Source organism: Scatophagus argus, chromosome 2, assembly GCF_020382885.2.
Source record: "Scatophagus argus isolate fScaArg1 chromosome 2, fScaArg1.pri, whole genome shotgun sequence".
Lineage (NCBI taxonomy): Eukaryota > Metazoa > Chordata > Actinopteri > Scatophagidae > Scatophagus > Scatophagus argus.
Window position 1 is genome coordinate 17,426,508 of NC_058494.1, and position 27,602 is coordinate 17,454,109.

Consider the following 27,602-nt stretch of genomic DNA (forward strand, 5'->3'; position numbering starts at 1 on the left):
AAACAAAACAAAAAACAACTAAGTTTAATCATATAAATCTATCATATATTTTACTAAAAATACACAAAACATTTTTAATGTAAATAAATTCAAACAAAAACATCTTAAGTTACACTGCAAGCCTCTGTAATAAAAAAGTCAAATATATAACAAACATGAAAAAGCTACTTTCCTTCACAATAAACTATAAAAGGTGGTTTTATGTGAATGTTTTAAATACGGACATGATCATTTTTGAACATTCATGATATTGGAAGCGGATATAGTGTAGTAATTGATAGCTTTAGCAGCATTGTGTACCAACCAAAGGGAAGCATTGTGGATTATTTAGATCTCCTGAGTAAACTACACACACCCTTGTCATCACCAGGGCCATACAGCTAATACATATTTTAATGAAACATATGCAAAATTACGCAAACACAATGTGGTAAAAATATTTTACTGAGGGCAGAACAACTAAAAAACCTAAGCATGTGATACACGTAGTCTAATATGAAACAACATACACTGTAGGTCCACTCAATTAGCAAACCACTTATAATAAAATGCACAATTCCCCTTTTTTTCAAGTAAATAGTAAATGTACTCAAAAAATGGGCAAATAGTGGATTCAGTGAACATGACAGGCAGGAATAGTATCCACCTTCACAAAGAACGCAAACCACATTCATGCGTCACACTAATGTAGCTCGCTTAGGATTAGAAACAAAAACAGCCCACGCACACTATAACACACAGCATGTCAGTGCAGACACTGACGTGGGGGTCATTTGTTTGGAGCCTGAGACTTGGAAACCCCTAGGGGCTATAAATAAAGAGTGATTCATGTGTTCCTGCGGCATGGCAAACATCAGGAGCTGACCGGCAGAGAGAGAGAGACAAAGTGAGGCTAAAGGAAAGCTCAAAAAAGTCTGAGGTATGGAAATACACCGGAAGTCTTTTAGCCCATGCTCGCTGGATGAAGATAGGCGATGTTAGAGTGTGCTCTCATAGGTGACAGGAGTTTCACTGTCATCTTCACCTCCTGCTGCAGTGCCTAGGAAAGATGGAGATGGAGACAGAGGGAGGAAAAAAATGATTACATGCTATTCACATTCTCAAGTACACAAACAAAAGTTCAAGGCTTGTGTACAACCACGAGTTACACTTTTGCACTGCGCTTAACAGCCGAAATGTCACCGCTGTGTGTATGTAAAAGGATGTGAAGGCATGAAAGCGGTTAGGTAAACAGAAGCAGCCTAAAGCTATGCAAATCCCTGTCCCAGTAGAAGCATCTACTGCACAGGTGAAGAAGGAAAGTATTTGCAGGAAAAGATATTCACTACTCACACCACTACAAGGCGAAGTTCAATGAGGCTATGAAGCTTGGTTTGAATTGATGAATGTAGGACTTTACCTACCTAAAAAGAAAGCTGATAAAGTGGGTTTGACTCGCTCACCACAGGCTGAGTTCTTTGGTTTTTGGAGCAGGCGAGGTCCAGCGAGCCCTATGATAAGAGCTCCTACAGGAGCCGTGAGAAGGATGGCCAGCACAGCCACAGTCAGCACGTCCATGCCGTACTTCTGCAGCTGCTTGTCGTCCTTTGTCCTGGCCATGTCTAAAGCTGTGGAGCCTATAGCAGCCTGATGAAGACAAGGACACTGGTGATTGCTCTGTTCTCACTCACAAATGACATTTACCTTCACCACGAGGGGACACTTGGTATCAAACATTGTGTCTCTACTTTTCATTTTGTATGTTTAAAAAAAGGGGAAAAAATGACTGAACAAACTCTTAACTCTCAAGAAAATGAGTGCACATACCTGCACTGTGGCTTTGGGCATCCAGGCCAGAGCTATGAACACTTTTTCCTTCAGGCTGAAGCCCGCACACAACACGCAGACAAAGGTGAACAGGACTCGAACCAGCAGGGCAATGAGCAGAGAGCCTATACCCAGACCTAAACAGAGGAGATATACATGAGTCACACAGCAGCGTTACACTGTATTGGTGCTGAGATAGACAGCTATACAAAAAAACTACTTTTCGAACACCAGTATTTCCTCTTAACCTTTTTGTTCAAGGAGAAGTGAGAAATAAAACATCACTGAGGCTGGCTGAGTGGCATTTTTACATAACCTGCTTAGAAATATCTTCTAACTGTGGTGCTTATATTCATTCATCTACTGTAAATCATATTTCCTGTGTAGAGGGGGATCACATTTAAAATAAAATAAATAAAATAAATAATAAATAATTGAAAGTAGCTTTTAAATGATGAAACTTGATGAAAATGCTTTTGTGGTTGATACAAAGACTCAAAGCACAAATATGCTGTACACCATAGCAAATACGTACAGTTTATCAACACTACAAATATGTCGCTAGAGAAGATGGTGCTCTGAGGTCAAGTCGCAATGAATTCTGGGTAGTTAAAGCTGAGTGGAAGTTACAGTGATGAAGTATTTTTCAAGAAAATTACATGTGACTTTACTTCAATTACAGCAACCCAAATATGTTGATGCCAAAACTATTTTTGTGATTTGTTCTTTTACAAATGAGATTATATTTTTTGGGAGGAAATCCAAGATCTGATTCCTAAAGGACTGTCATCTGGAACTAAAGTATATGAGTGCTAACAGACTCAGGGTTTAATATTCCCTGTACACAGGAAGAGGGAGAAAACTCTCCAGGGATTCTTTTTGGCTATGCAAATATATTTACATCCATACAGTCAGATTTGAATATCTCGCAGTGATAACAGCCACCTCATTGTATTATTTTAAAGTGTTCGAGTGTGTCGCTGTCTCACCAACTGTGAGTCCCTCCAGCGCAGAGACTCGAATCTCTGCTCCTATTAGTCCAAAGAGCAGAGGCTGAAACACGTCCCACGCCCACCCCACCACTTCCTCCACGCGTGCCTTCAGACAAGCACACAGAAGTGTTCATGTGTGACATGCAGCAGTCTGTGGACACAATTTCTAATGTACTGATGAAGATCTGACCTTTTCTGTTCCCCAGCCAAGGCCAGCCAGAAAGGCCAACACCAGGGTGCAGAGGCCACCAGAGCCAGGAAAACCAGCCACACCACTGCTGAACACCGCAAAGACGGACAGACCCAACACCAGGAAGGATCGCTTCATTACTATATGTTTCTAGGAGAAAAAGACAGCTATTGATTAAAAACATAGTATTTTGATGAAATTCAATAAGTTATGAAATCACAAAATGATAAGATGAGGTGGTTGATTATTTTTACAGCGGGGTTAATCTCACTTTGATGACAAAACAAACAAAAAAAAATACTCCTTTAAACTATTTTTTGTCATTAAAAGTCTTCATAGTTTATCATTTTGAATCAGAAGTGGAACATATCATTGAAAATTTTTTTTCCCCCTCACAAGCATTTGTTCACTCTTCCCAAGCTGCGTCACAAATGGGCTGTGGTGTAACGTGGTGTGAGGATGACTAGGTGGTAGTAACACCAGCCGTGCCTACCTGGTCGACACTAGGGAAGTACTGGATAATGAAGCCAAGAAGAACCCCAGCAACCATCCCACCAGCAACCTCCAGTACACCTCTCAGGAGATTGTACCAGGTGGAGCCTGGAAGCATCAGGAGAGGAAATATACAGTTAACTGAGACGACTGTCCTAAAAATGTGCAGACAATGACAATTCATGACAGCAGCAGAGCAAACATGGATGGTACCATTCTGTGTTTAAAACGCAGTTTAGTGTAGCTCTACAGCGGCTCTATATTACTGCACAGGAGTCATGAAACACAAAATGCACTGGCACAACAATAAAAGTATATAGTTTAAAGTTATTTATTTTGTGTGCTTCTCGGTGTTGAACTTCACTAAACTTTGTGCAGCCCTCTTGGAAATTAAGGCTGTGTTAAAGAAGACATAACACTGAATTCAGCACTTCTTATTTTCCTTCACCCCTCCAGTGGCAGAAACACAAATGTCCACAGGTCACCTGTGGAGAAGGCCATGCCCAAGCATGTGGTGAACCCTGTGATGGCAAGAATGTCGTCAAAACTGCCTGCAGCCATCAGCAGAGTGGGGATGCCCTGCTCCACGCCGTAACCGTCCTTCTGCAGCAGTAGCATGGAGGGAACCACTACTGCAGGAGACACAGCACCCAGCACAAAGCTACAATGTGGAAGAGATGGATTGTTAATTAACTTATATAGTCCTACACAGATTAAATGAGTAAAGTATCAGCCTTTCAGCGCACTGTATGGTACATGGTCTGTACTGTAGCTGAGATGTGACCCATGGCCAGGTTTGATCCGATGATTTTGATTTTATGACAATGTTTATTTTACCACGCTGCAAACAATGTTGTTATTCATTTATTGTCAAATTTTCAAATCATTAAAGTTCTGCTACAAACCTTTAAAAAAAATAAAGTCCCTACACTGTTTTATGCTGTGTCAAAAACTGACATTTAAGTTGGACAGTGCAAAAATATTTATCTTGGACCCCATCCACCCTTCAACCACTGATAACTAACACAATCAGAGGAGGAAGTGGCTATCACTGTAGGAAGCCTGATAGTTGCAACTGTATTTCAACTACGCAAATGCTGACAAGGCAGAAATATAAAAGCACTTGGTTCAGAGCGTCAAATTGCCAAAGGAAAAAAAAACAAAAACAAAAACATCATCTAACAGTCGATGTATTTGTCCTAGTGCCAAACCTCATTAGACATCAGACAAGAGGTCGTAAAGTGATCTACTGACTCTCAGGGAAGAGTGTGTTTGCTATTCTCTGCTCCCACGAAGTCTTCATGGGAACAAGGTGCTTTCACTTTGTTGTGCAGTGTCACTCTAACGTATCTTTTTCCCATCAAAGTTCAGCTTTCCGTATCTTATTTCTAACATCTGACATTCTCACTCACGGCAAACAATGGAAGCATGTGGTGAATTAAAAATCACTCACTGTCTGTTTGCGTGATAGGAATAAAAGTATAAGAAATATTCCAAAAAAAGAAGCCCACTGAGGTCAGTCTGTGATTTAAATCGTGTCCGATTAAATGAAGGCTGTTAACATAATTTGTCTCTTTGCTCTGGCCAAGAATTGAAATTAGAAAAGTTTCCTCAGATGATATGTATCTGTCTGTCTGTCTGTCTGTCCGTCTGGCCTGGGCATAATGTAGGGAGTATACGAAGCTTGTTCTTAAATAGAAAAGAGAGAGTGGAGAGAGAGAGAGGGAGAGTACATGTTGACGTATTTACCCAAGGATGAAGCCCCACACCCAGGGCAAGCCCATGAGGAAGTGAGAGATCAGGGCTGTGGTGCAAGCCTCAATGATGCAGGGCCCAGTTGCCACACGTATACACACTCCTTTCAGTTTCTTTAGAGCCTGAGAATGCAGACACACACAAGAGTAATGAATTTCAACGGGGTATTGAAAAGTGTACTGATGCTTAGCAGTACCAAATAATTTGTTGTTTAACCGAATGAAGCATCTGAAAACTGATGGAGAAAATTACTTGATAACCAATCTGGCCACTTTTTTAAGGAAAATAACAGGCGTTTGTTGGTTACCTTTTTTCCAACACTCAGACATGCTTGCTCCTCCTAAAATCACATCGCTGGAATTGATTTTCGACTGCTTGTCAGATCATTTTTTAGCAATCTGAAGACATTGCTTCAGGCTAAAGGTGCTCCACTTGATTGGCCAACGATTGTTATCAGCTGTTTCACTCTGTGATGGGTGGTCTCTATAAGGGTCGATCAGGTGAACACGACACACTTTATCTACATGCCTTCAAATGCCACAGAGTACTGCAGTGCTCAAACGGCATCCCTTCGCCACAACAGAATCCTTAGCTGACAAGACTACAGAAAATGTCAAAACTAAACCGAGCGCTCGCCACAATGGAGCAGGTCTTCTCATGCTGTGATTTAGTTAGTATCACTGGCCTGCTGCCTGCCTATGAAAAATGTATATATGATTGTCAAAATGTTCCTGTGGTACTGATCTATCTATGCCCTTGCAAATTTTAGCAGCCAATCAGCAACAGAGTCCTGTGTTTGGCTAAGGAAGCTAACAGATAATGGAGATAATAACTTAGAGCTGAGCTCAACATACAGCAGGACTGAGTTTATTTTTTATAAAGAGAGACAAGTAATGAGACCAGTATATCATTTTTATATCTCTCTAAACACCTCTGTGTGGAAATACTAGGCAGATACAGTAATGGAGTGTGTGGCATACCGTGGGATCCAAGCCCAAACCCGCTCTGGTCAGAATGATGGCCAGTGCGATGTTCCTGAGTGATGCAGACCATCTGAAGTTAATATACACTCCATCTGTTACAACTGGGATGTTTCTCAGCAGGAAACCCATCAGCAGCATACCTGCAAAAGTAAAGATGATCCTTTAGTCTCTCATGCAGTGATACAGCAAAAGTAGAGATCACCTGATGCTTTTTGAACTTCCACTCCTCATGTTGGACATCTGAGACACTGAGACTCACCAGGAGATGGGGCACACCATCTTTTAAACACTGTCTTTTAGTACTAGTAAATGAGGATTCAATGACATCTAAATCCTGCCTGCACAGTCTCAAAACTCTCTCTCTCTATTTGTTGAAAAAATACAACATGACTGAGAGTAAAAAAACAAAACAAAACGGTGATGAACTTGAACAAGGAAAAGAACACATGAAGTGCCAATATTTAACAGTGTTACCGAGCGAGGACTTCACTTTTAGCCTTCAGCCCGACTGCAGCATACTCTTATATCACGTGCTTGCAGTTGGTTTCAAAAAATATTTCACAGTACAGAAACATACACCAGTAAACAAAAATACTCTTTACAGGAAAAACACAGGAAGATGAAGTTTAGAGAGAAAAAAGCTCCAAGCTCTATCTTACTTGAACTTCAATCTACCTTTTGATGTTCAGGCTTTGTGCCAGCTTCCTTGATTTTTATCTTGATAAGGGTGCAGTTGGTGTCTTATGACTGTAAGGTTAACTATGAACTCCCTTTTGACTGTTGACCTTTTTTATACCAGCGACTAAGATGAAATGAATCAGTCAGTGAACACGGGCATACAGCTGCCACTGGAGGAAGACGGAGACAGCTGAAGTAGCCGGTTAGCTAAAACTAGCTTCTTAGGCAGAGAGCTTAGCTGAAGAAAATGGGAGATTTGGATCACTGAGGGTGATAACTGTGCAGTGAGCCCATCACTCAACAATAAGGGCTGTCCACCTGCCTGATAAATCTAGCCACTGACTCACTGACTCAACTTATTAATTTGCTGCAGGTTTGACAGCATGGTCCCTTGACCCCCTTTAGTCTTTACTGTTATTGTATTTACCAGTGGCTATCAAATAATATGCTTAAGGGGAAGTAAAATCTGACTTTGGGCAAGTAGATACCCACTTGTCTGACAGGGCAATTTCAAAAAATTCATTAATGCTGAACCCTGCTATGCAACTGATAAATCTGCTGCCCCTGTAGTGGTAAATCATGATTCAATAGCTGAGCCTAAATGTTCTAATATTGTGAGCATTCCCTGGTCAAAAAGCCACCTTTAACTTGAATGTGAAACTAAAGCATAAATCCTCAGCCTTACCAAGAAGCGGTGGGAACGGTGGAAGTTTGGGCAGACGGATGAGAGCCACCAATTTGCCACCAATGAGAGCGCAGATGAAGAGGACCGTGATGCCAAACAGGTTGCCCCCTGGAAGACATTCATCCTCTGTGATGGACCACACGACTCCAAAGAGCACAGCTGCCAAAAGGACTGGAGAGGACACAGGACATCAGATTATTATGCAACGTGATCAAGTTTTAGTATTACGAATATGTTGGGTAGTAGACAGATTATTGCAGGTATTTTTGTTGTGTGTTAACCCCTAAAACGTCCTCATAATTGAGTAATTTAATAAATGGAACTTCTAAAAGCTCACTGTTGACTGACTGTCTGTCTCTGTGATTGTGTATGAGTGTGCGTGCTGTTGCAGATAGTTCAAGGTATACAAAATACATGCAATACATTTCATGTGCAGGACAACAAGAGTCGCTCCATTGCTTACCTTTAGTAATGAGAGAGGCCAGAAGGCCTCTTGGTGGGCATGGACAAAATCTGTGGAGCAAGGGGCAGCAGATCACCGGGGGGTCTGTGTTGGTGCCAGCATCCACCACAGGGTTTCGAGGAATAAAATAGGTGGTTTCCTCTGTGACATTTGGACTGGAGCAGCGTCGTACTACCACCTGGATCTGGTTCACGTTTAAGTGCTGGAGGTTCAGAATGTGCACAAAAAAACAGTTGAGTGATCAGCAGGTCAACGATGTCACACTGACAGAAATATGAATACACTGCTCATGAAAAGATTAGAACACGGGTAGATGTCCTTACGTTGCCTTATTGCTGACACGGAGTAAGCCATATCAGTGGATTATAGTCTGCAGTTTCTTGGAAAATAATGGAGTGAAGATAAGAACTGGCCCTTGAAGCTGATAACTGTGATTCTCAGAACACCCTCTTTGTCATATTGCTCAGGTGGGTTTATTGGATCAAAGTTTTTGACTTTGCTTCTGGCTGCATTTGAATGAATTCCCGCATTAGAAATACAGCAGCAAATAATGAACAAATTATGTTACATGAACAAGTAATTTTGCAAAGTTAGAGAACAGTATATTAAAACATATGTGCTAAAACAACACAGCAGACTTAGACAAGAGACAAAGAAGCAGCGCTGCATGACAGCAACCATATCACTAATATATAGATTAAAATGTTTTATTGAGCAGCCTTTGAAACACACTTTTTTTGTTTTGATAAGGCACTAAAACAGAAGACAACAAGGTTAAACCAAGAAATTATTAGTAGTAAAATATTGTACCTCCACATGGTTTGCTGCAGGCAAAGCAATTCTGTCCAGCAGTGGGCTGGGTGCTGGACTGGGTGCAGGACTAGGCGCTGGACTGGGTGCAGGGCTAGGTTCCGGGGTCACAGGTTTGGGCTGAGTGTCCTCCATGGCAACTGGCTACAGTATTTGTGGTCCACTCACTTCTCAATCACAGCACATCAAGCCAAGGGGTGGGGTTGGCCATCGAGGGGCAGTTCCTTCACTCCTGCTTCTGTATGTCCAGCTCTGGCCACGGGCTCCTTTTCATTCAACACGGTTTTATCAGAAAGAAAACAGATTAATATTTACTTAATAAACAGTAGAAGAGCGGTGTTAGCATAGGTGTGGAAATGATAAAAACGAAATGATAAGTTTAATCTCGTACACGAGCATGTTTTGTTTGGTTCAATAGACACTGTACTGGACCTGACCAAGAGGGGTGAATGAGTGAAAAGGGACAAATGTCAAGTAGCAACACAAGTTTCTGCAGCTAATATGTAGCTACATGCTACTGCCTGCTGGTACCTTAACCCTGTGAACATGCGCACGACTTCAGAGTAACTGAGCTGTAACTTATTACAATGGGTAAACACTAGACTGTGCTTTACTTTTAATGGCTTTAGTTCAAGCCATGCTACACACAAACGCTGATAAGTGACTTTACATTAAACTAACGCCACTACGATGTTTTGACAGTTCCTCATGGAAACAGACGTTGGCTAATCCAATTGCTAACGGACCACACTAATCAATGCTTACAGCTCGACCATATGGCACATCTAACTAGAGTTAGCTCAAGTAGCCCGAGTTACAACGGATACTGAGGCAAGTAGGTTAGGGGTAACCAGCAACTGCCGACACCAAATCTATCCACCCAGTAGGGCACCAGTAACCATCTAGCAAGCTAATCTGCTAAGCAAAGTAAATGCTTGAGGTTGGGCTGTCTTGGCATTTGCTTTAGTGTACATACGCAACTGTACGAACAGAGAGATAACTCGACCCACGGCCACACTGTTCAACAGTGAACGAGCATACCCACGCCTCACGACAAGCCAATAACAATGGGCCCATTATCGGACAGGGGGGAGGGGGGGTGTGTGCTCTCTCTCTCTCTCTCCTCTCTCAGTGGTGGCCAAACTAACGCTACTAGCTACACATTTCCTCTTACTCAGTAATACAGGAACCTGTCGTTTTGGGGGCCGCCTGGTAAATCAACGTTAAGATGAAGATTGTACGGGAGTGTCTCGTGGTGCCTAATTCCCTTCAGGCTAAATAAGGTAGCTAACGTCAGCGTTAACCACGACCGACAGGTACTAATGTTACTCACTGGCCGCTAAGGTGGCCATCACTTACGATGCGTTTTATCGGTGCATAAAGCTAAGGTCAATTTTACATATGTTCTATAACATATAATTGTGAAATTTCGCGGGGAGTTGTCCGATATTGGACTCATTGCCTGTATCGTTAGCTATCTGCGCGTGTACTACCAAAAACTGTCAATGAAATTAATACGCTAGCTTGCTAGAGGAGCCCGTACCCGACCCCCTCTGTCGGGGTTTTAGCAATATTTAATAAAAAGCAGCTCACCTCATATCGTAAACATTGTCATCGCTTGTCAGTGGCAGCCTTTCTGGCAGCCATGTGGCAGATAGACCAGCTGGGAAAAGGGAATCAGGCGGATTAGTGATGGCCAAGAAAAGTATGTACCGCGTACATGAGTGCTTGGTTGGGGTGGGGGAGTTGGGTGAAGTGGAGAAGTCACTCAAGGGTGCTGGTGAATATGTTTTTGTTTTAATAGATGATTATTAGTCACATTCAAAATCTGCTTTTAACAATTGTAAACTGATCATAACAATATGCTGTAGCTGGGATATATAGTATATTTATCACAGTGTCAGTTATCATATCTGCACATATTTGCAACATGGATTTTAGCTGGAAAGTGGGAAATGTCTCCCACAAAAATCAGGTCAGATAATATGCAAAATGAAGAAATTATTGACTCCAATTCGGCATTCAACCCACTGCCTCCATTGCTGTCACGATGAGCTGAAGTTTTCTCAGAGTCTCCATCCTCCATCGATGATGTGCTCTGTCCCAGTCACATAGGCAGACTGTGAAGGGGTCAAGAAACATCAGATCACTGGGAAATATAAATATAACTAACAGTTTTCCCACCATGAGGATCTAGAGCATTCAGATTTAGTTTCAAAGCCTCCTCTGCACTAACAAAAATACTTGTCTGGTGAATCCTTTATTTTATTTATTTATTTTTCATTTATTGGCCAAAAAGTAGTTACATTTGTGTGTAGTGAGTCTAAAAATACTGGAATCAGCCTTTAAAACATCCACCAGTAGCCATTCTTTAACTCACACCAGGTTGCAAAGCCCCTCACACTTGTTGAGCCAGCACCTGGATCTGCATGTCCTGAGTGGTTGTCTACAGCCCTGCAAACACAACCTGCCCTGTTGATAGACTATACCACACACATGCATGACAAGGATCCATTATCAGCAAACACACACCTCATCTGAGGCCAGGTATACGCACAGGTACGCCACCTCTTCAGCTGTGCACATTCTGCCAGTTTTCTGTCTTGCCATGAAATCCTTATAAGCCTGAGGTGTTACAGAGAAGGAGAGAGGAGATACAGTTGTAGAATTCATTATCTTCAATACCCAGCCATTGGGATTTCTTCTTATGGAAACAAAGATAAGATGTTCCTGTTGAATGACTCAGGCATTACGGTCGGATTAATAGCTGAGAAAATGACAATGAGTTAACATGCCTGCTCCGGGTCAGGCTGGGCCTGGATCCTGCCCCTCAGTGATGGAGTATCAACAGTGCCTGAGAAAATGAAAAAGAATTTCTTCATGATGATGACAATAACAATACTGAATACAGAATTACAGATAGCCTTTGACAAAGTGGATGGTTATGGTTGCCAAATATGTATGAATGTATTCAGGTCTGCTGTACAAATAAAAGCTTGGTGAGGTTACACAGCCAGTATTTGCACTGGCTTTGAAAAAGCAAACTCAGGGCCTGTGTATCTTTGAGGTACACAATGTCCTCAAACATGAAATGTCCTTCAGTTTTCCTAAAAACATCAGTCTAGCTTAGTTTTCAAGTATGTCTACAGTATATAGCTTTATCTATTAAATTACAAATAACCTTGAGTAACACTTGGAGAAAAATAAAAAGGACAGAGGCATGTTTTTTGGTTTTTGTTTTTCTGTTTGTTTGTTTGTTCTTTTTCAGGATGTTCCAAACTTACCAGGACAAACACAATTGCAGCGAATGCCTTTGTCAATGAAATCAGCTGCTATAGACTTTGTGAGCCCAATCACTGCAGCCTTGGAGGTACTATAGACACACCGGTTCGCAACACCTGAGGAAACACATATGTCACTCACACAGAGACACACACACACACAGGCGTGCAAAGCAATTATCTGAGGTAAGAGGATTACAATGAACATGGTCATACTTCAAGAACTTAGTGTCTCTTTTGTCCCTTTGGGTATAATATTTGCTCTACAATCATCATACAGTTCATTTTTAAAAGTTATTTATTTATTTTTTTTTTTACCTTTTATGCTAGATGCAACAGATGCCATGTTAATAATGTTCCCTGACTTCTTTGCCAACATCTAGAGTGACAAAATAAATTAGGAAGGGTACATATAAACAGAATTTAATTGGTACAAAAATTAAAGAGTATAACTGAACAACAGTTTTGCATTTTCATTTTTTTCTCCCATTTCATTTTTGACAAATAAATGTGTTGACTTTCAAGCTAAAATTCCTCGTTTGGTTAGTTTGCAGCTAAAGCTGGATTAGTGATCGGTCAGTCACCGCCCATCATGCCACAGGCTCAGAGTAATGCAGCTAATCCCAGCGGACAAAGGATGAGAACAAAATAAAAGCATATGTCACCCAATTTAAAGCAGCACCTGTATAATTCTCTCAACAACAGGATCAAAGGTGTTAGGCATTTGGTAAAGTGGGTAAAGGTCACCTTAGGCAGGAAAGCCTTGCACATGAGGTACATGCTCCGGACGTTCACGTTCATTGTGAAGTCCCAGTCGGCCTCTTCACAGTCCAAAATGGTGCCGTGGTGCACAAACCTGTAGACGACAGGTGAAGTGTAAACTCGAAAAGCAGCAAAAATAATCACACGGTGTTAGATGGAATCATCTCAACATGTGGCTAAAGCTAAGAGGTAAAATGTGTCAGAAGAGAAGAGCTTGACTGATCGATATGGGATACAAATTATTACATTAAAAATAAAAGCTGCTTGAAAGAATTTAACTCCCCCAACATTTTACTGAGGCGTCAATTTAGAGACCTTCGTTAAGGAGATTTCCAAAAGGTCAGGTCGAGGTTAAACCTTAAGATATAGGGATTTCGGAAATGTAGTTAAGCAGGAGATGGATAAACATGCAGAGATGGTATATTGGCAATACAAGCAGAACTGATTGGCACTAACTGTCTGGCTGACAATCTACTGTGCGGTCTGACTTGCCAAATATGAACTGTTATTGTTGCACTGTGGTTTTAATAACACTCACTGCATTTTTTTTTGTGAACTATATTCAGCCATTGATTCGGTGTGCTAATGTGTATTTATGGCAAAAACAATGGGGTATGTGGGATAAACTCAAAATAAACTACACGGCTTATTAGAATATAATGGCTCACTGATTCATGATTTTTTCCCGACAATAAAAAAGCAGAATATAATGAGAGGGTAAAGAAAGAAAAATAATACCCAGCAACATTAAACAGCACATCTACATGCTCGTGCTCCACGGCCAGGGCTTCGACTTGGTCCTTCTTAGTCACATCGACCACCTTGGTCTTGATCCCTGTTGGTGAAGAGGGGGAAAAAAAAGAGCTTTGGTTCTACAGAAGTCACAATTATTTTGATGGCAACGGCACAGGTTTATAAAAATTTATAATCATCTTTATTGCGTCTTCATCATTTAACATTTTATAGCAGGAGATACTAGATAAAGATGAGAAGGACAACACTCATAAAGATGAGAATAACAACACTCAGGCTGATACCATGTACACACTGTTTCCTGTTGGCCACCTTACACCTCTACAGTTAAAGCTCCAACTCTGTTGTTAGAAGTGTTTTGCTTGTAAGCCACCTGAGAGGAGGTGTCAAAGAAGGAACAGTGCTGATAACCCACATACATCCTAAATACAGCAATTTAAAAATTATGAGGGTCTGTTTTTCTACCACATCAGCGTAGACATTTCAAAAGGATAAAACACAGCTATGAATCCAAACTTATCTTGTTAAAAGCTCCCAAAGGTTAATACATCAGGTTGTGAAAGAATTTCTCAAAAAGGGGAAAAGTACGTCAGCCATCCTGACTTCATTGCACTGGTTATCCAGCAGATGGCAGCATCGGAACAACAGAAATGAATCTTGCCTTGAATGCCATCCAGCTCTTTCAGTTTCTCTCCATTGATGTCTGTTGCTGTGACTCGAGCCCCTTCCTTTGCAAATGCCTACAGATGAAAAAACATGAAACAGAACAGAGCAGTTTCACATTGTAAGCAGATGTCATGGTATAAATCCAGCAGCCCAGTATTCCCTTGTAGGAAGGAAATACTGTAAGTGATGCATATATGACATGTTTTATTTCTAAAATTTTCAAGAATCTTTTGATTGGCTGGGAACAGCGAGAGCAAGTTTTTCAGGCAGCTATCCAGGTCACAATGTCGACACCAAGAGCTCATTACCACAGTCGATGGGAACAAAATGTCAATTTCTAACCATAAGCTGTCAGTTGTTAGCTTTAAATCCATCCTGCCTCTACCACGAGTGACAACACAGAGCAGATCACATCAGCAAAATACATCATATTAAGTTTAAATGGAAAATGCTCAATAGACCCCTCACACCACATGCCTCTTTTAATGCCACATGATTTGAACCTAATGATCTGAGACCTAAGTATACTTCTCTGTATTTGAATTCCTCCACACTACACAAACCCCGGTAATACAATGCATGGTTTCACACACTTCAAGACATCGCTTGAAGGGAATGGATGTGATGATGACCCAATCTCTACAAGGATGTGAGTGAGAATTTCAAGTGTTTCGCTATCTCTTGGGCAAGAATGTCACCAGAGGATTGTGCATGAGGACTGTTAAGAACCTGTGATTGCATCTTCTCAAGAATCACTATTATACTTATTTACAGCACATGCATGTAACGGGATCACATCTTCATGAAAATGGTGTTTCTATAAAACAATACATGCGTGAGGCGTATGTTTCAGTAGCACAGCTATTTGTCAGAAAACACGGTTTTGGATCAGCATTATTGTTGCTGCAGTTACAGAGGATATCATGGGATTAAAATTTGCCTTTTGCATCCCACAAAAACTGGTTAAAATATGTAATGAAGTCAGAATATGCACTGTTTTGAGTCTGCACACTACAGGCTGTGGAACAAACAATTTCCTTCTGTGATTTGGTAGGAAATGTATCAATGAGAAGTTCTTATTAAAGCTCATTACTATTGCTGCGGCACGTCCAATCCCCTGTGCGGCAGCTGACAACACAATCACTTTCCCGTCCAGACGGCCCATAGTGCACCTTCCGCTGCTGCTGTGATCAAAACAACAAACAGACATAGAGCATTAAACAGTAACAACAGGTTCATTTGGATGACAGGGACTCTTTTGCAAGAATAAGAAAAAAAAAAACTCCTGCTGAGTATTCATTAGATATTTAGAAATGTGTTTATGAAAGATTATTTCAGCTTGCAGTAAAGTCTGAATTAAATAGTGATTAATGTTAACAAACCTGTTACAGATTCAAATACAGGAACATATGCCCAGTTCATCCAAGGTTTTACATTTACATTACATTGGTGGTTTGGAATAATCACAAGAACTGGCCAGTTAAATATTAAGCAGCACTGCATGAGCACAAGCAGCCGCAGCCACCGTGGTTGAAGATAGAAGAATAACAACATCAACCGCAGCAACTAAACCTTTACCAAGAGAATAATCAGCTGAAAAACACTGACTGACTGATGTGGTGATCCCTCTGGACCCATGTGAAGTTTTCCCCTTTTGAGGTTTACTTCAGGTTGCATTAATCAGTCACAGAAAAATCTCAGTTATGACTGACAGGCTGTTTCTCAACAGTCATTTCTGAGCAGAGACACTTGTTTTTTCTTTAAATCTGTACAAGCACTTCGCATATTCTAATAGTGATAATAATGTGTCCTTATTAAATCCGATAAAGATTTAATTAATCGCAGAAATACTTTGTCAGGGGCTATTGTGGCGTGCAGGCTGTATTTGCAGTTGTGTTGAGCTAACGTTACTATCGTTGTCTGTCCAAAGAAAACTTCAGCACCTGCTTCTGCACATGATACGTGCTATCCTGAATGTTTTCTTCCCCGCATGGGTGATATGCTGTCTTTTCTGATTCTGCTCGTTGCATAATGTCTTCGAACGTGCCTCACCAACTCGACACTTAAACCGGAAAAATGCAAGCTGTAAGTCATCACAGCTGAACAAACTGTGACGACTTGCACTGAGGAATTTGTATACTTGCAATTCGTTAGTTGCAAAGTCAAGTGCAAGTCCAGAAAAACTAAGTTTGGGAAACTCACCCTCTGCCCAGGTCCGACACGTTGGACGTCAAAGGTGAGTGGAGTCCAACGTGACCTCTGACTTGTACTGCTATTGGTTGTAGACCAGGAAGTGCGCAGGACAGCAGTTTGTAATTCGACGAAACTGTGAGCGAGTGCCCTCCTTGCCAGCCTGTTTCCTGTATAGTTGTTTATCGCTATTTAATAAGCGATTAAGTGAATACATGTATGAATAAGAGTTTTAGATACTTCCTCACATATTTTGTTTGACAAAATAATAAATAAATAATAATAAAACTCAACCACGAGTTAACTTTTCCTTTTGGTAGCAGTGAACTATCTTGATAATAGCTAATGAATGAACTCTGAGATCTGCACAAGTTATTGGTGGGCCCAGTGTTATTGCCACTGAGGGTTATTAGTTATTAACAATATATTCAAGCTGAGGTTAATTATTTCCTTCTAACTTGTGACTTGCAGATTATCCTTCATTTTTGATTTGGGAACGTCATCATTTTGAATTTGGAATTTATGCCCAGCTGTGGATTCAGAGATCATATATGTCATCCAGCTCATCCAGCAGAGATCATATATGTACGTGTTCTTAAAAGTTTCTGTCCTAACTTTTCTTCTTTTCAGCTAACATGGATGAGAAGTTCTCAGACGAAGAAGGTAAAGCTGAATATCTACATTTCTGTGACATCTGACAACAACAGAGACCATGTGAGATGATCAAAGCTCCAGAACAGCTGTTTAATTGACCTTGAAATGAGGCTGTTTTGTTTACTGCTATTTCCAAGATTGAGAACAAACATTTATTTTTGTTTGTCATTCCAATATCAGAGAGACATATAACATATCAGATTTTCATTTCATTCAGTGTTTTCTGTTTTCTGTTTTTCCTTTTTTCTAGCATATACATTTTTTGCTGTTCAAAGTGGTCAACCATAATTACCGCAAAAGCTTGTGGATGTGACCCTTCACTGACATGTCAGTGTCTGGTCATGGAAATTAGAAACACTATGGAATGTGTAACATCTTGAAGGACTGAATGGTTCAGAATGAGGCCAAAGGGGAATGAGGAGGATGTGGTCATTTTCTTTCTCATTGCGGATAAGTGGTCTGGGAGTTGTTACACACTCACTGCATACACTTCTATCAGGTACACATCATGGTAGTGATGACCTAAACCTAACCATCCATCCATCCATCCATCCATCCATCCATTTTCTATACCGCTTATCTGTCAGGGTCACAGGGGGAGCTGGAGCCTATCCCAGCTAACTACAGGCGAGAGGCAGGGTACACCCTGGACTGGTCGCCAGTCAGTAACAGGGCTGACCTAAACCTAACCCCCTTACCTAATCCCAGCTTTATCCTAATACAACATACACATTAAAAGTGGTGTACTGGAATTATGTAGCCTAGCTACAAATTCCAGGTACTTGTACTTAAATATTCCCATTTTATGCTACTTAAGATAAGATAAGATAAGAACTTTATTGATCCCACAGTAAATTGTAGTGCCAGGTTTGCAATACAAAGAAGCAAACAAAAGTATCAAGTAATCACACAAAATATAAAATAACAGAGTAATATAAAAAAAATATCTGAGTACTATAATAAAATAACAGAGTATATACATGATATAGATTAGATACTTAATTCTTTAACTCCACTACATCTCTGTGGCAAATTTTGTACCTTTTACTTCACTGCATTTGTCTGACAGTTTTAGTTACAAGTTACTTTTCAGATTATGGTTTGTTGCCAAAATGTTGCCATTCATTTGTTAAAATTAATTAAACAAATAAACAAAGCAGTATTAAAGCATAAAGCCCCATCGTGATGCCATCATATTTTAAGAGGGGAGTTGAAGTTGTGAGGAGAGTCAAGATGGAGTCGAGAAATGGAGAGAATGGCTGAAGATCTGGATATGATGAGGAGTGGACTCTGATGAGTTCAGCCTGGGCACTTGATATGATGAACTGGTGCTGAATGGGGTGGAGGAAGGTTGCAATGATTTTGTACTGACAGTAGTAGAGAGAAGAACAGATTTAAAGATGGACACCAAAGACATGATAGGCTGACTGAAATCATAGTAAAATGTGGATGGTTTAACTGAAAGAGTAACCACTCACAGTCAGTTAACACCCAGCTTGTGAAAACCATTTTGTCTTCTGTCCTTTCATGGAGGAGCTTTGTTAATGAGAAAAAAAAGGCTTGTGGCAAAGTAGTTCATACATTGTTTTTCAAATGACACAGAAAGCCAAAAGCATTAAGGGTTGTTTTGTTGTTTGTTGTTTGTCAAATCACTGATTTTCTTCTTCTCGTCAGGGCTTTCAGCTATCCTTCACAGTTTTGCTTTTGTTTTTTTAAGAATACTATTTCCAGTCTCTCATGTGGTATTGCTTGCACTACAGGAAATGTAGGTACTACAACTTAAAGCCTGGAGTTCCTTTGAAGAATCAATACATTTGTGCAGAATATGCATCAGAAGTGACTTGTAGCAAACCTTTAATGACTTATTGATCCAGCTGTGAGAGATGAATGACAGCATTTTCTCCAGAAGGTACAATGTGCCAAGATGTTATATAAGAAAAAGCCAAATAAGTCAATACATGTAGAGCCATTACAGAACATGTCCAGTGTTTATACTACAGTCTTTGTATTGAGAGAGATCTTCACTTTATGTATCTAGCCATAAAAAACAGCTGTAACCAACCAGGATTTCAAGAAATTGAGGCCTGGTAGGCTGGATTCCCCACATTATTACCAGTACATAGTGGTAAGTAATTCAAGATTCAAGATTCAAAGCGTTTATTGTCGTATGCACTGTAAGGAAACAGGTTTCCCTGTACAATGAAATTCTTACTTTGCTTTTTTTTTAATAGCAAACCATACGAAGGGCCCAAGGTTGACTGACTGCAGACCAGACTGCATAAAACAGATTTGTCCTGAAGAATAATAATACAAAGAACAATGTAACACCTTCTCTTATCTTTCATTATATAATGTATGAACACCACATCACTGCAGATTTAATCTTACTTGTATGTCAGTTGTAAGCTTAGTTCTTAGACAGGCATTGCTACAGTATTACTGCTCTCGTCAGGCCCCTCTAGAATAGAAAACGTAGGATTTTATCACTGGACCAACTCGGTTTCTTTCTTTAGTCAAGCACAATTAGTCTTTTGGAAAAAAAATTGTAGATATTAATAGTATCAATACTCCAGCAAAAAAAAGATAGACATAATATTACATTAGGATTCCAAACAACTGTCAAGAAATACTTTATGAAACACACAGACACAAGTTTTAAAGCTATTACTGACATTTAGGCTTTCCAGTGTTTGGTTAAATGCCATCCATCTGTACTGACTTTAAACACAATAGTGGAATTTTTTGGAATCCTGATGCATGAGTTCCTTTATCTGATGTCAGGCAGTACAATGAAAAGATCGCTGGAGCTTTTGAAACTGAATCTCTTTCAGTTTTTCAGTAAAGTTTGATGCATCAATGAATAAAAGTGATGTAAGGCTTCCAATGTCTGTCAAGGAATATTTTTCAACTACATCAACAGACTGGCCTCCCCCCACTCTGTCTAGTCTTAATAGTCTGTTGCAGAGTAACAGTTTTCTTAAACTTGCTTAAACAAAATGGGAAAACAATACCTGGCATAGTCAAAGTTACAAGGTTGATATGTCAAACATGCTAACTATTTCAAAATCCAGCAGCAGCAAATCCAAAGTCCTGTATTTAAAATCTATTTACTTCCTTTTTTCACACATATCTGCAGTAAACTGGACATGGCGTAAAGCTAATATCAATGCAATTTAATAAACTAATAAACTATGCTAATCCTTGACTATCATGATATGAATACAAGTCTATTTTGCAAATATAACTCAATGCAAAAAAAATATGTACTGCGTCAAGAGGAGGTAAATATTTTTAGTTTGCTAAATATTTGGTAGTTAGCTTATATTCTCAGAACTGTATTTCTATACATAAATTGTGTTTTTCATATGATGCAATCATCATTTTAAGTTTTAAAGTTCTATTGTCCATAGGAGAATACACATCCACACTATTATTATCATAGTTTTCATTATTATATATTATAAATTGAGCCCTTGTTATTCCTATTCCATTTTTATATAGACACGAGTCTTTCCGTTTCATCTGATTTCAACTGCTGAAAGGATTTAGAGAGAACAGGTTATGTAAGAGGCAACATAGTTGATATCTCAGTGTCTTGCTGAGGGATCCGGTAGCCTCACACAGGACTGACGCTGATTGCAATATATTCACTGGAAAATCCAATCAACATTTTCCAATCTGCCAGACGAAGATTCTGTCATTTCAGGGCTAAGTCAACACTCAGTAAAGACTGATTGTTTATATTTCTCCTGCTAGAGTGAAATTGATACGAAAACGTATCACATATTTACACTGTGCTTATTTCAAGCAGTGCCCGGCGGTTTGGAACGTGAGAAATGTTGATTTGATTCCAGCTTCAAAGATGTAGCTTGGCCAAAGTAGAATTATTAATAATTCCATCTGTTGTTCTTGGGCCTTAATTTCTTTATTATTTTCCTTGGACTGCCATCTGACAAGCTATCCCCAAACCAATAATCGTATTTTCTCCAGGACTGTGAAAACTAATAGATAGATAGATAGATGATAGATAGATATACTCTATTGATCCCAGGCTGGAAAATTACAGTGCAGCCGCAGCAGCATTACACACAGTGACGATATCAGCACCATGAAATAATAAGAATAACCTATACATGTTAAAATAGCACTATAAAATGCAATATAAAAATGTATATACAACAAATAAGCAGTATTGAATGTGGTGCAAAAACAAAACAAAATGTAAGGCGCAGTGAACCGAGTGCATAAAAACAAAAAATGAGTAGTGACTGTATGTTATGACCAGAGTTTTAGCTGTTATTGTACAGTGTGATGGCATGTGGCAGGACAGATTTCCTGTATCTGTCCCTTCCACAGCAGAGCCTGTAGGAGAAGGTGCTCCGCTGTCTGTCTACTGTGTGGTGGAGAGGGCGCTGATCATTGTCCATGATGGGTAACGGTTTATTCAGCGCCCTCCTCTCCACCACGGTCTCAAAAGACTCCAGCCTGAGACCGAGTACAGAGTCAGCCTTCTTGATGATCTTATCAAGTCTATTAATGTCGCTGGCTCTGATGCTGATGCCCCAATACACAACAGCAAAGAAAATGGCGCTGGCAAAAACAGACTGGTAGAAGATCTACAACAGCTTTCTGCACACATTAAAGGATCTCAGTTTCCTCAGGGAGTAGAGTCTGCTCATCCCCTTCTTGTACACAGCCTCGGTATTAGATGTCCAGTCCAGTCTGTTGCCGATCACCACTCCCAGATATTTGTAGTCCTCTACCTCTTCCACCACCTCCCCCCGATCCGTAGTGGCTGTGAAGGCGTCCTCTTCCTCCTAAAGTCAATCACTCTCATCTCTCTGGTCTTGCTGACATTCAGTCTCAGGTGATTCTGTTCAGACCACTCTACAAAGTTGTCCCCCAGTGTCCTGTACTCGCCCTCCTCTCCCTCTCTTATACACCCAGCAACAGCTGAGTCATCAGAAAACTTCTGCAGGTGACATGATTCAGAGTTGTACTAAAAGTCAGTGAAGTATAAGGTGAAGAGGAGGGGAGAAAGCAGTTTCCTGTGGAGCTCCTACATCACTGACCACCACATCAGGCAGGACATTACCCAGACAGATAAAATGTGGCCTGCCTATCAAGTAGTCAGTAATCCAGTAGATCCTACTGGATCCTAGAACACCCGTCACCCGCAGCTTCTCACCCAGTAGTAGAGATTGAATGGTGTTGAAAGCACTGGAGAAATCAAGCATCATCGACACCTAAATCACCATGATGTGCTTCATTCCCGTCCACACATACTTCACACTGTTTTGTTGGAGTATGGCCTCCAGTTTCCTCCTGTAGTTGTCAAATTGATTGATAGATAGACAGATATACTTTATTGATCCCAAGCTTGGAAATTACAATGCAGCTGCAACATTACACACAGGGACGATGTCAACACCATGAAATAAAAAGAATAACCTATACATCTTACAATAGTGATATAAAATGCAATAAGAGTTGGACTGAGGGCAGTGGCAGACCAGAGGTCAACAAAGCAGGTCTGCGAATCCTTTGAGCAGTTAGTCGAAATGAGTGTCTAATAAGGCATCTAAATTATTTACTGCTGCTAAAATGTTTTAAATGAAATGTGGATTTTTGTTTTCATGCTGAAAATGGAAGGTGGGAAAGGCTTTGTCAATCATTGATTTGATCATTAATCAACATGTTATATCTCTTTTTAAATCCACATGCAAATAATAATGACAATTTTTGTCACTTTTTAATAAAATCAGCCTTTAATGAATGTGAGCTAAAACACAATTTATTCAAATTATTTCTGACCGAAGTAGCTTTTTCTAAAATATCTTGTGGCTGTGATCAATCCAATTTTTTCCTCCCCATTAATTTGTGAGAGGAACGGGGCCAGATGGATCTGGTGCCAGAAGTAAATTGACCCTGTCGTGTTAGATTCACACACATTGAATGGGAGGCTGCTTAGCTTCACTGAGTGCAACAATATTTCACAAGGTAAAGTTTTTGTTGATGTGCTGTTAAAAGTTCAACTTGTAGAACATTGCAGCCGTGTTATAGCATGACAAATACATTATAGCTCATGCATATATTTTTCTTCTGCTGACTGTTTTTTCTTCTGCGCTGTAGTTAATTTCTCTGTGCAAAAAAAATCTGTTTTGCTGTGTTCTCTGAATGCAGCCTTTCTTGAATACAAGGCTGATGTGTTATAGTCAGCACACACACAGCAGGAATACTCCAACTGGAATGTGGCGATTGTACACTGAGAATTTTTAATCATACATGTAATTATAGAACAAATCTTACTTTTTTCACAGGTTCCAGCTATAGGGGAGAGAAGTCAATAAACAACTGATTTTAATACACAGACCTGAAAGCGGTGTCAATAGGCTCATCTAACTGTCAGCAAGAAAGCATCACTATATATTGAACTATTCCTTTAGACTGCAACTGGGAATGAGAATATTGTGTCCATCAATCTGATAGCTTTTAGGTGTGAATGTGTGTATCTGGTATGTAACTACTCTATAGAACTGGAAAACTTACCTCTCATCAGTACCAATACACACTTGACATAGAGACTCCCTGCCTCCAGACCTCCGTAATATTGATTCCCCTCAGCACTTTCAAAACTCATCTCTTTCAGCCTCAATATGCATCCACTTGTTTACTTTTCACGACTTCAATTTCTCAGTTTTCAATGACTTTATACATTGAAATTGTTTTAATGTTGTATAGTGTTGTTGTTAGTGTTGTTTCTATGCCCTGTAAGGTGACCTCAGGTGTTGTGAAAGACGCCTATATATATATGTATGTATGTATTTCTATACATATACATCAAGCTTTTCTTTTGTAAATCACAGTCCTGACTGTTCTTTATTCATTCTTTACCTTTATTTGTTTGGCTTTATGAAAGTAAAGAAATGAAAGCAATGAAAGTCAGATTTATTGTGTACACATTTGGTCAGTAAAGCAGATTTTGTTTCTGATTCTGTATAGTTACAAACCACATTGCAATCCAGTTCAGTGTTCTTTCCTGAGTGAAAATAAGTTAGAGTTCCTCTTTGAGCCATTTGTGCTTGTTCTCTATCCATAACATTTCCTGGCAGGCTTTGGGAAAGAGGCCAAAATATTCAGGGATGGTACAGATGGCCATGGCAGGGGAGAGGGTCTGACACTTGCTGAGTGTGTCCTTAAACAATAACACTTGTGTTTGATTCACTCAAGCTTGACAAGATTTGAAGTGAAAGTAAAAAGTAGTTTTACCCTATTCTTGAAAGACGTGTGCATCCTCACAAAAAAACAAGAAATGGAAGACATCCAGAGCAGCAGGAAAGGTTTTCCCCTCAGTTCATTTTTCACAGAGAGATGACAAGCTAACATTTGCATAACTTCTTTTCCGCCTCTGAGGACCTTCATAAAAAAGTGAAAATGCTCTACTCAGGCATCTATATTCATCATACTGACAGTAATCACAATACCTGTTGTGATTTACGTTGCTGTCATACCATGCGCACGTCCAAATGTGAGAAATCAGAAAAGGATTCTGCATTTTATCTGTCACATTTTCTCAGGTAATGTATCCTGCAGTGCAATTAAAAAAAAGAACATGCATCTTTACCTTAAATAAAAATCTAGATATCTGTTTTCACATGGAAATGGTGCTTGTGCTTTCATTTGAGTGGTGTACAATTACGATAAAACTCCAAGCTTTTAAGCCACCTGTTATCATTGCCTCCAGATGAATATGAATCAGACATTTCACACATTTCATCACGACACCATCATGTAACCTCATGGCACCATAGCAACAACTCATAATCCACCAAAGAAATGGGTGCAAATGATAGTTAAAAGGACCCAATTAATTTCCCAAAAGGGAGAGAGTAAATAAAGATGTAGTGCTGAAAACAAATGTGCAGCTTGCAGTGGAAGGCTTCCAACTTTCGGGCATCAGAGTGTATTTCAGGCTGTTTGAAATGGATGCTTCGGGAATAAGTGACCAACAGAAAATTTAAATTCTGTGCAGAATACTGGGTGACTTTGGCAGCCACATTTTGTATTCCTGACACTTCTTTATGTTGTTTTTGGAAGAGAAGGAAACAGAAGAGCGATTCTTTTATTCCCAGGACTCTCAGCAGGTCAGAAGGAAGTTAAGCCCCTCAGTATCTTCACACCGACACGTAGCTGTTAGTCGTATTTCTTTTTTAGAATAATTAAAACAATGTGCATCCTGTAAACAAAATTAATCAAAGCTTTTTCCCTTTTTTCCTTCTTTTTCCCCTTGGTCCACACTCAGGGTCTAAGAATATGACAAGCCAAAGTGATTCATAATTACACTGACATTTGTGATAACACAAAAGACTAAAACTCCAGCCTTGAGACATACAGCCTTAATCAGTAGTATGTTTTGTGATTCACCCCATATGTCCGAAAAAGAACTGTATGAAAATAATAATATTAACAATAATAATGTTGTAGTAAATCAATGTCAAATATGTTTTTAACAAACAGGCACAAATGGTGTAGATGCTTTCAGACAGCAGACATTACAGCTAAAAAGTTGGGAAAATCACATTAAAAGAAAACTCTGGTGGAAGACACCAAGACACACAAGTTACAATATTCCATGTATGCATTTCATTAAATTTGTGGTTTGAGGCTATATAAATAAAAACCGACTTCAAGTTGTCCATATTAAAGAAAAATGACCTGTTATGTTAATTTTCCTCTCACTTAATGATTATGCTATCTGAACACCAGCATGGTTTCCACTGCAGTACATTTTAATTGTACCAGGAGGACCTGAGTTCAAACTCACCAAAAGAATGAAAAGAACATTCCTCATTACCGCAGTCTGTCTCTCTTGAACTTCAACAGAAGAAGTAATATTAAAGTAATGAAATAAAACGATGGGATATTGCTGATGAAGAATAATCAATAATGTAATTTTAAAAAGTACATACTGTATATATCTCTTATAATATGTACTCAGTTATGTATGATTATTGCTTTTGCAATGCTTACAGTGATCTCTTTGTTCTAGTAATCATATGGCAGTGATTCAAATAACACAGAGGCTAACCCTGTTTACCAGTTCCCATGGTGGTACAGAAGGCAGTGCTGACCTTATAGGCTTTTATTTCATGTTGTTTATTGTCATTCAATTGACTTCTCTTGTCATCTTTTTTCTTTTAAGTTGAGGGGGGAACAAATGACCTACTGAATGAAAACCCACGCGGGCCTTTGATCCTTCTGTGGCAAACAGAAGCTGATGGAGGAAGATAGGCTGCCTAATATCCTGAACATCCACTGTATGCTAAGTATATGATGATTGTTATCCACCAAACAGACTCACAGTGCGTATCTCTAAAGCTTGAGGGCACTATCCAAAATAAACATGTACAAAACTAATTTCTTTCAGCGTTGATTTTATCTGCAAGTTAAACGAGGATGGCAATGTTAGCAACATCACAATCAACCTGCACTATGGTGCAGCGCCACCTCCATATACTGCATGTTCCCGTCAGACCTTAACACCACTCTAAACTCTAAACAGCCAACTCTGGATTCAACACAACTCGTCTTATATGTAAAATTTTCACCAGTGTAGACCTGTGCAAAGCTGTGCAGATCTCTGAAAACTTTGCACCCTGGCAGTCAAGCTGAATTTTATGAATAATAAATTGTTCTGTGAGTTGAGGGGAAAATACTGTTTATGGCAAAACAGCAGTACAGTTCAGTTTTACCCAGTGATTTTCACTACACAAGCAGTGTCCAAATAGCTTGGGAGTTAAAGGATGCCTTAGCTCTTCCAGGAGAGACTAGAGCTCCCCCACAATACATGTCTAAGACGTAAAAGGAACAATTCACCCAAAAATGAAAAAAAATTCAGTCATTATTTACTCATATCCATGCAGAGGGAAAGTTAGTTGAAGTTTCTCTGTCCACAAGCAAAATAGAGCTGGGTACTCAGTACTCAGGTGTAATCCAGATCTCAGAAGCCACAATCATTTGCACCGGTTTTTAAGCCAAAATCATCACTGTAGCCACTAAGCTAAATGTGTTGAAATGTGCGCAACTCAACATGCGATCAATGAGAATTCACGATCTCTGCATACCTCAGTGTAAGAAAAGAAAATAAAATCCATAATATAAAAAAATAATAAAATCTAAAGCTGTTGTTATAAACTTTAAGAGACTTGCAGCTGAAATTATCATAAAATTCCAATTCACAAACTGCATCCTGCAATAAATTACATTATTCACAAAGCCCATTTAGCCCTGAGGTTTGGCTGAATATCCACCGTTTATGGATATCTGTCTTTAATCCGATAAAATAATTGCAGTTTGTTCGTTACATGTCACAGTTCCAGCCTACAGAGGAGCCTCTCAGAGGAACAAAATTCTCCTTGTGCTGCCAGCACTTGTATTACGCT

The 27,602-nt window shown here is 39.7% G+C and overlaps 2 protein-coding genes across 7 annotated transcripts; both read right to left on the reverse strand.

The window, feature by feature from the left end:
• Positions 1-35: 35 nt before the first annotated feature.
• si:dkey-162b23.4 (sodium/hydrogen exchanger 9B2) lies at positions 36-10,580 on the reverse strand. 5 transcript variants are annotated; one of them, XM_046414653.1, is made up of 13 exons: positions 10,448-10,580; positions 8,855-9,120; positions 8,045-8,246; positions 7,582-7,752; positions 6,216-6,358; positions 5,230-5,357; positions 3,966-4,141; positions 3,482-3,588; positions 2,989-3,138; positions 2,796-2,904; positions 1,807-1,943; positions 1,443-1,626; positions 36-1,039 (listed from the first exon to the last, which is right to left on the reverse strand). In XM_046414653.1, the coding sequence occupies exons 2-13, from the start codon at positions 8,987-8,989 to the stop codon at positions 978-980; spliced, it is 1,704 nt and encodes a 567-aa protein (XP_046270609.1). In that variant the 5' UTR covers positions 8,990-9,120; positions 10,448-10,580; the 3' UTR covers positions 36-977. The 5 variants fall into 5 exon arrangements, with proteins under 5 accessions (XP_046270609.1, XP_046270571.1, XP_046270599.1 ...); XM_046414615.1 differs by having other exon boundaries at positions 1,404-1,626; XM_046414643.1 differs by lacking the exon at positions 10,448-10,580 and adding an exon at positions 9,896-9,912 and having other exon boundaries at positions 1,404-1,626.
• Positions 10,581-10,629: 49 nt separating this feature from the next.
• On the reverse strand, positions 10,630-16,649 carry bdh2 (3-hydroxybutyrate dehydrogenase, type 2). Of its 2 annotated transcripts, none has more exons than XM_046414678.1 (10): positions 16,519-16,649; positions 15,410-15,500; positions 14,312-14,390; positions 13,636-13,732; positions 12,883-12,991; positions 12,454-12,514; positions 12,139-12,252; positions 11,650-11,708; positions 11,387-11,479; positions 10,630-10,974 (listed from the first exon to the last, which is right to left on the reverse strand). In XM_046414678.1, exons 2-10 carry the CDS (start codon positions 15,479-15,481, stop codon positions 10,921-10,923), a joined length of 738 nt encoding a protein of 245 aa, XP_046270634.1. In that variant the 5' UTR covers positions 15,482-15,500; positions 16,519-16,649; the 3' UTR covers positions 10,630-10,920. The 2 variants fall into 2 exon arrangements, with proteins under 2 accessions (XP_046270634.1, XP_046270643.1); XM_046414687.1 differs by having other exon boundaries at positions 15,410-15,497; positions 16,519-16,591.
• Between the last annotated feature and the right edge of the window lie 10,953 nt (positions 16,650-27,602).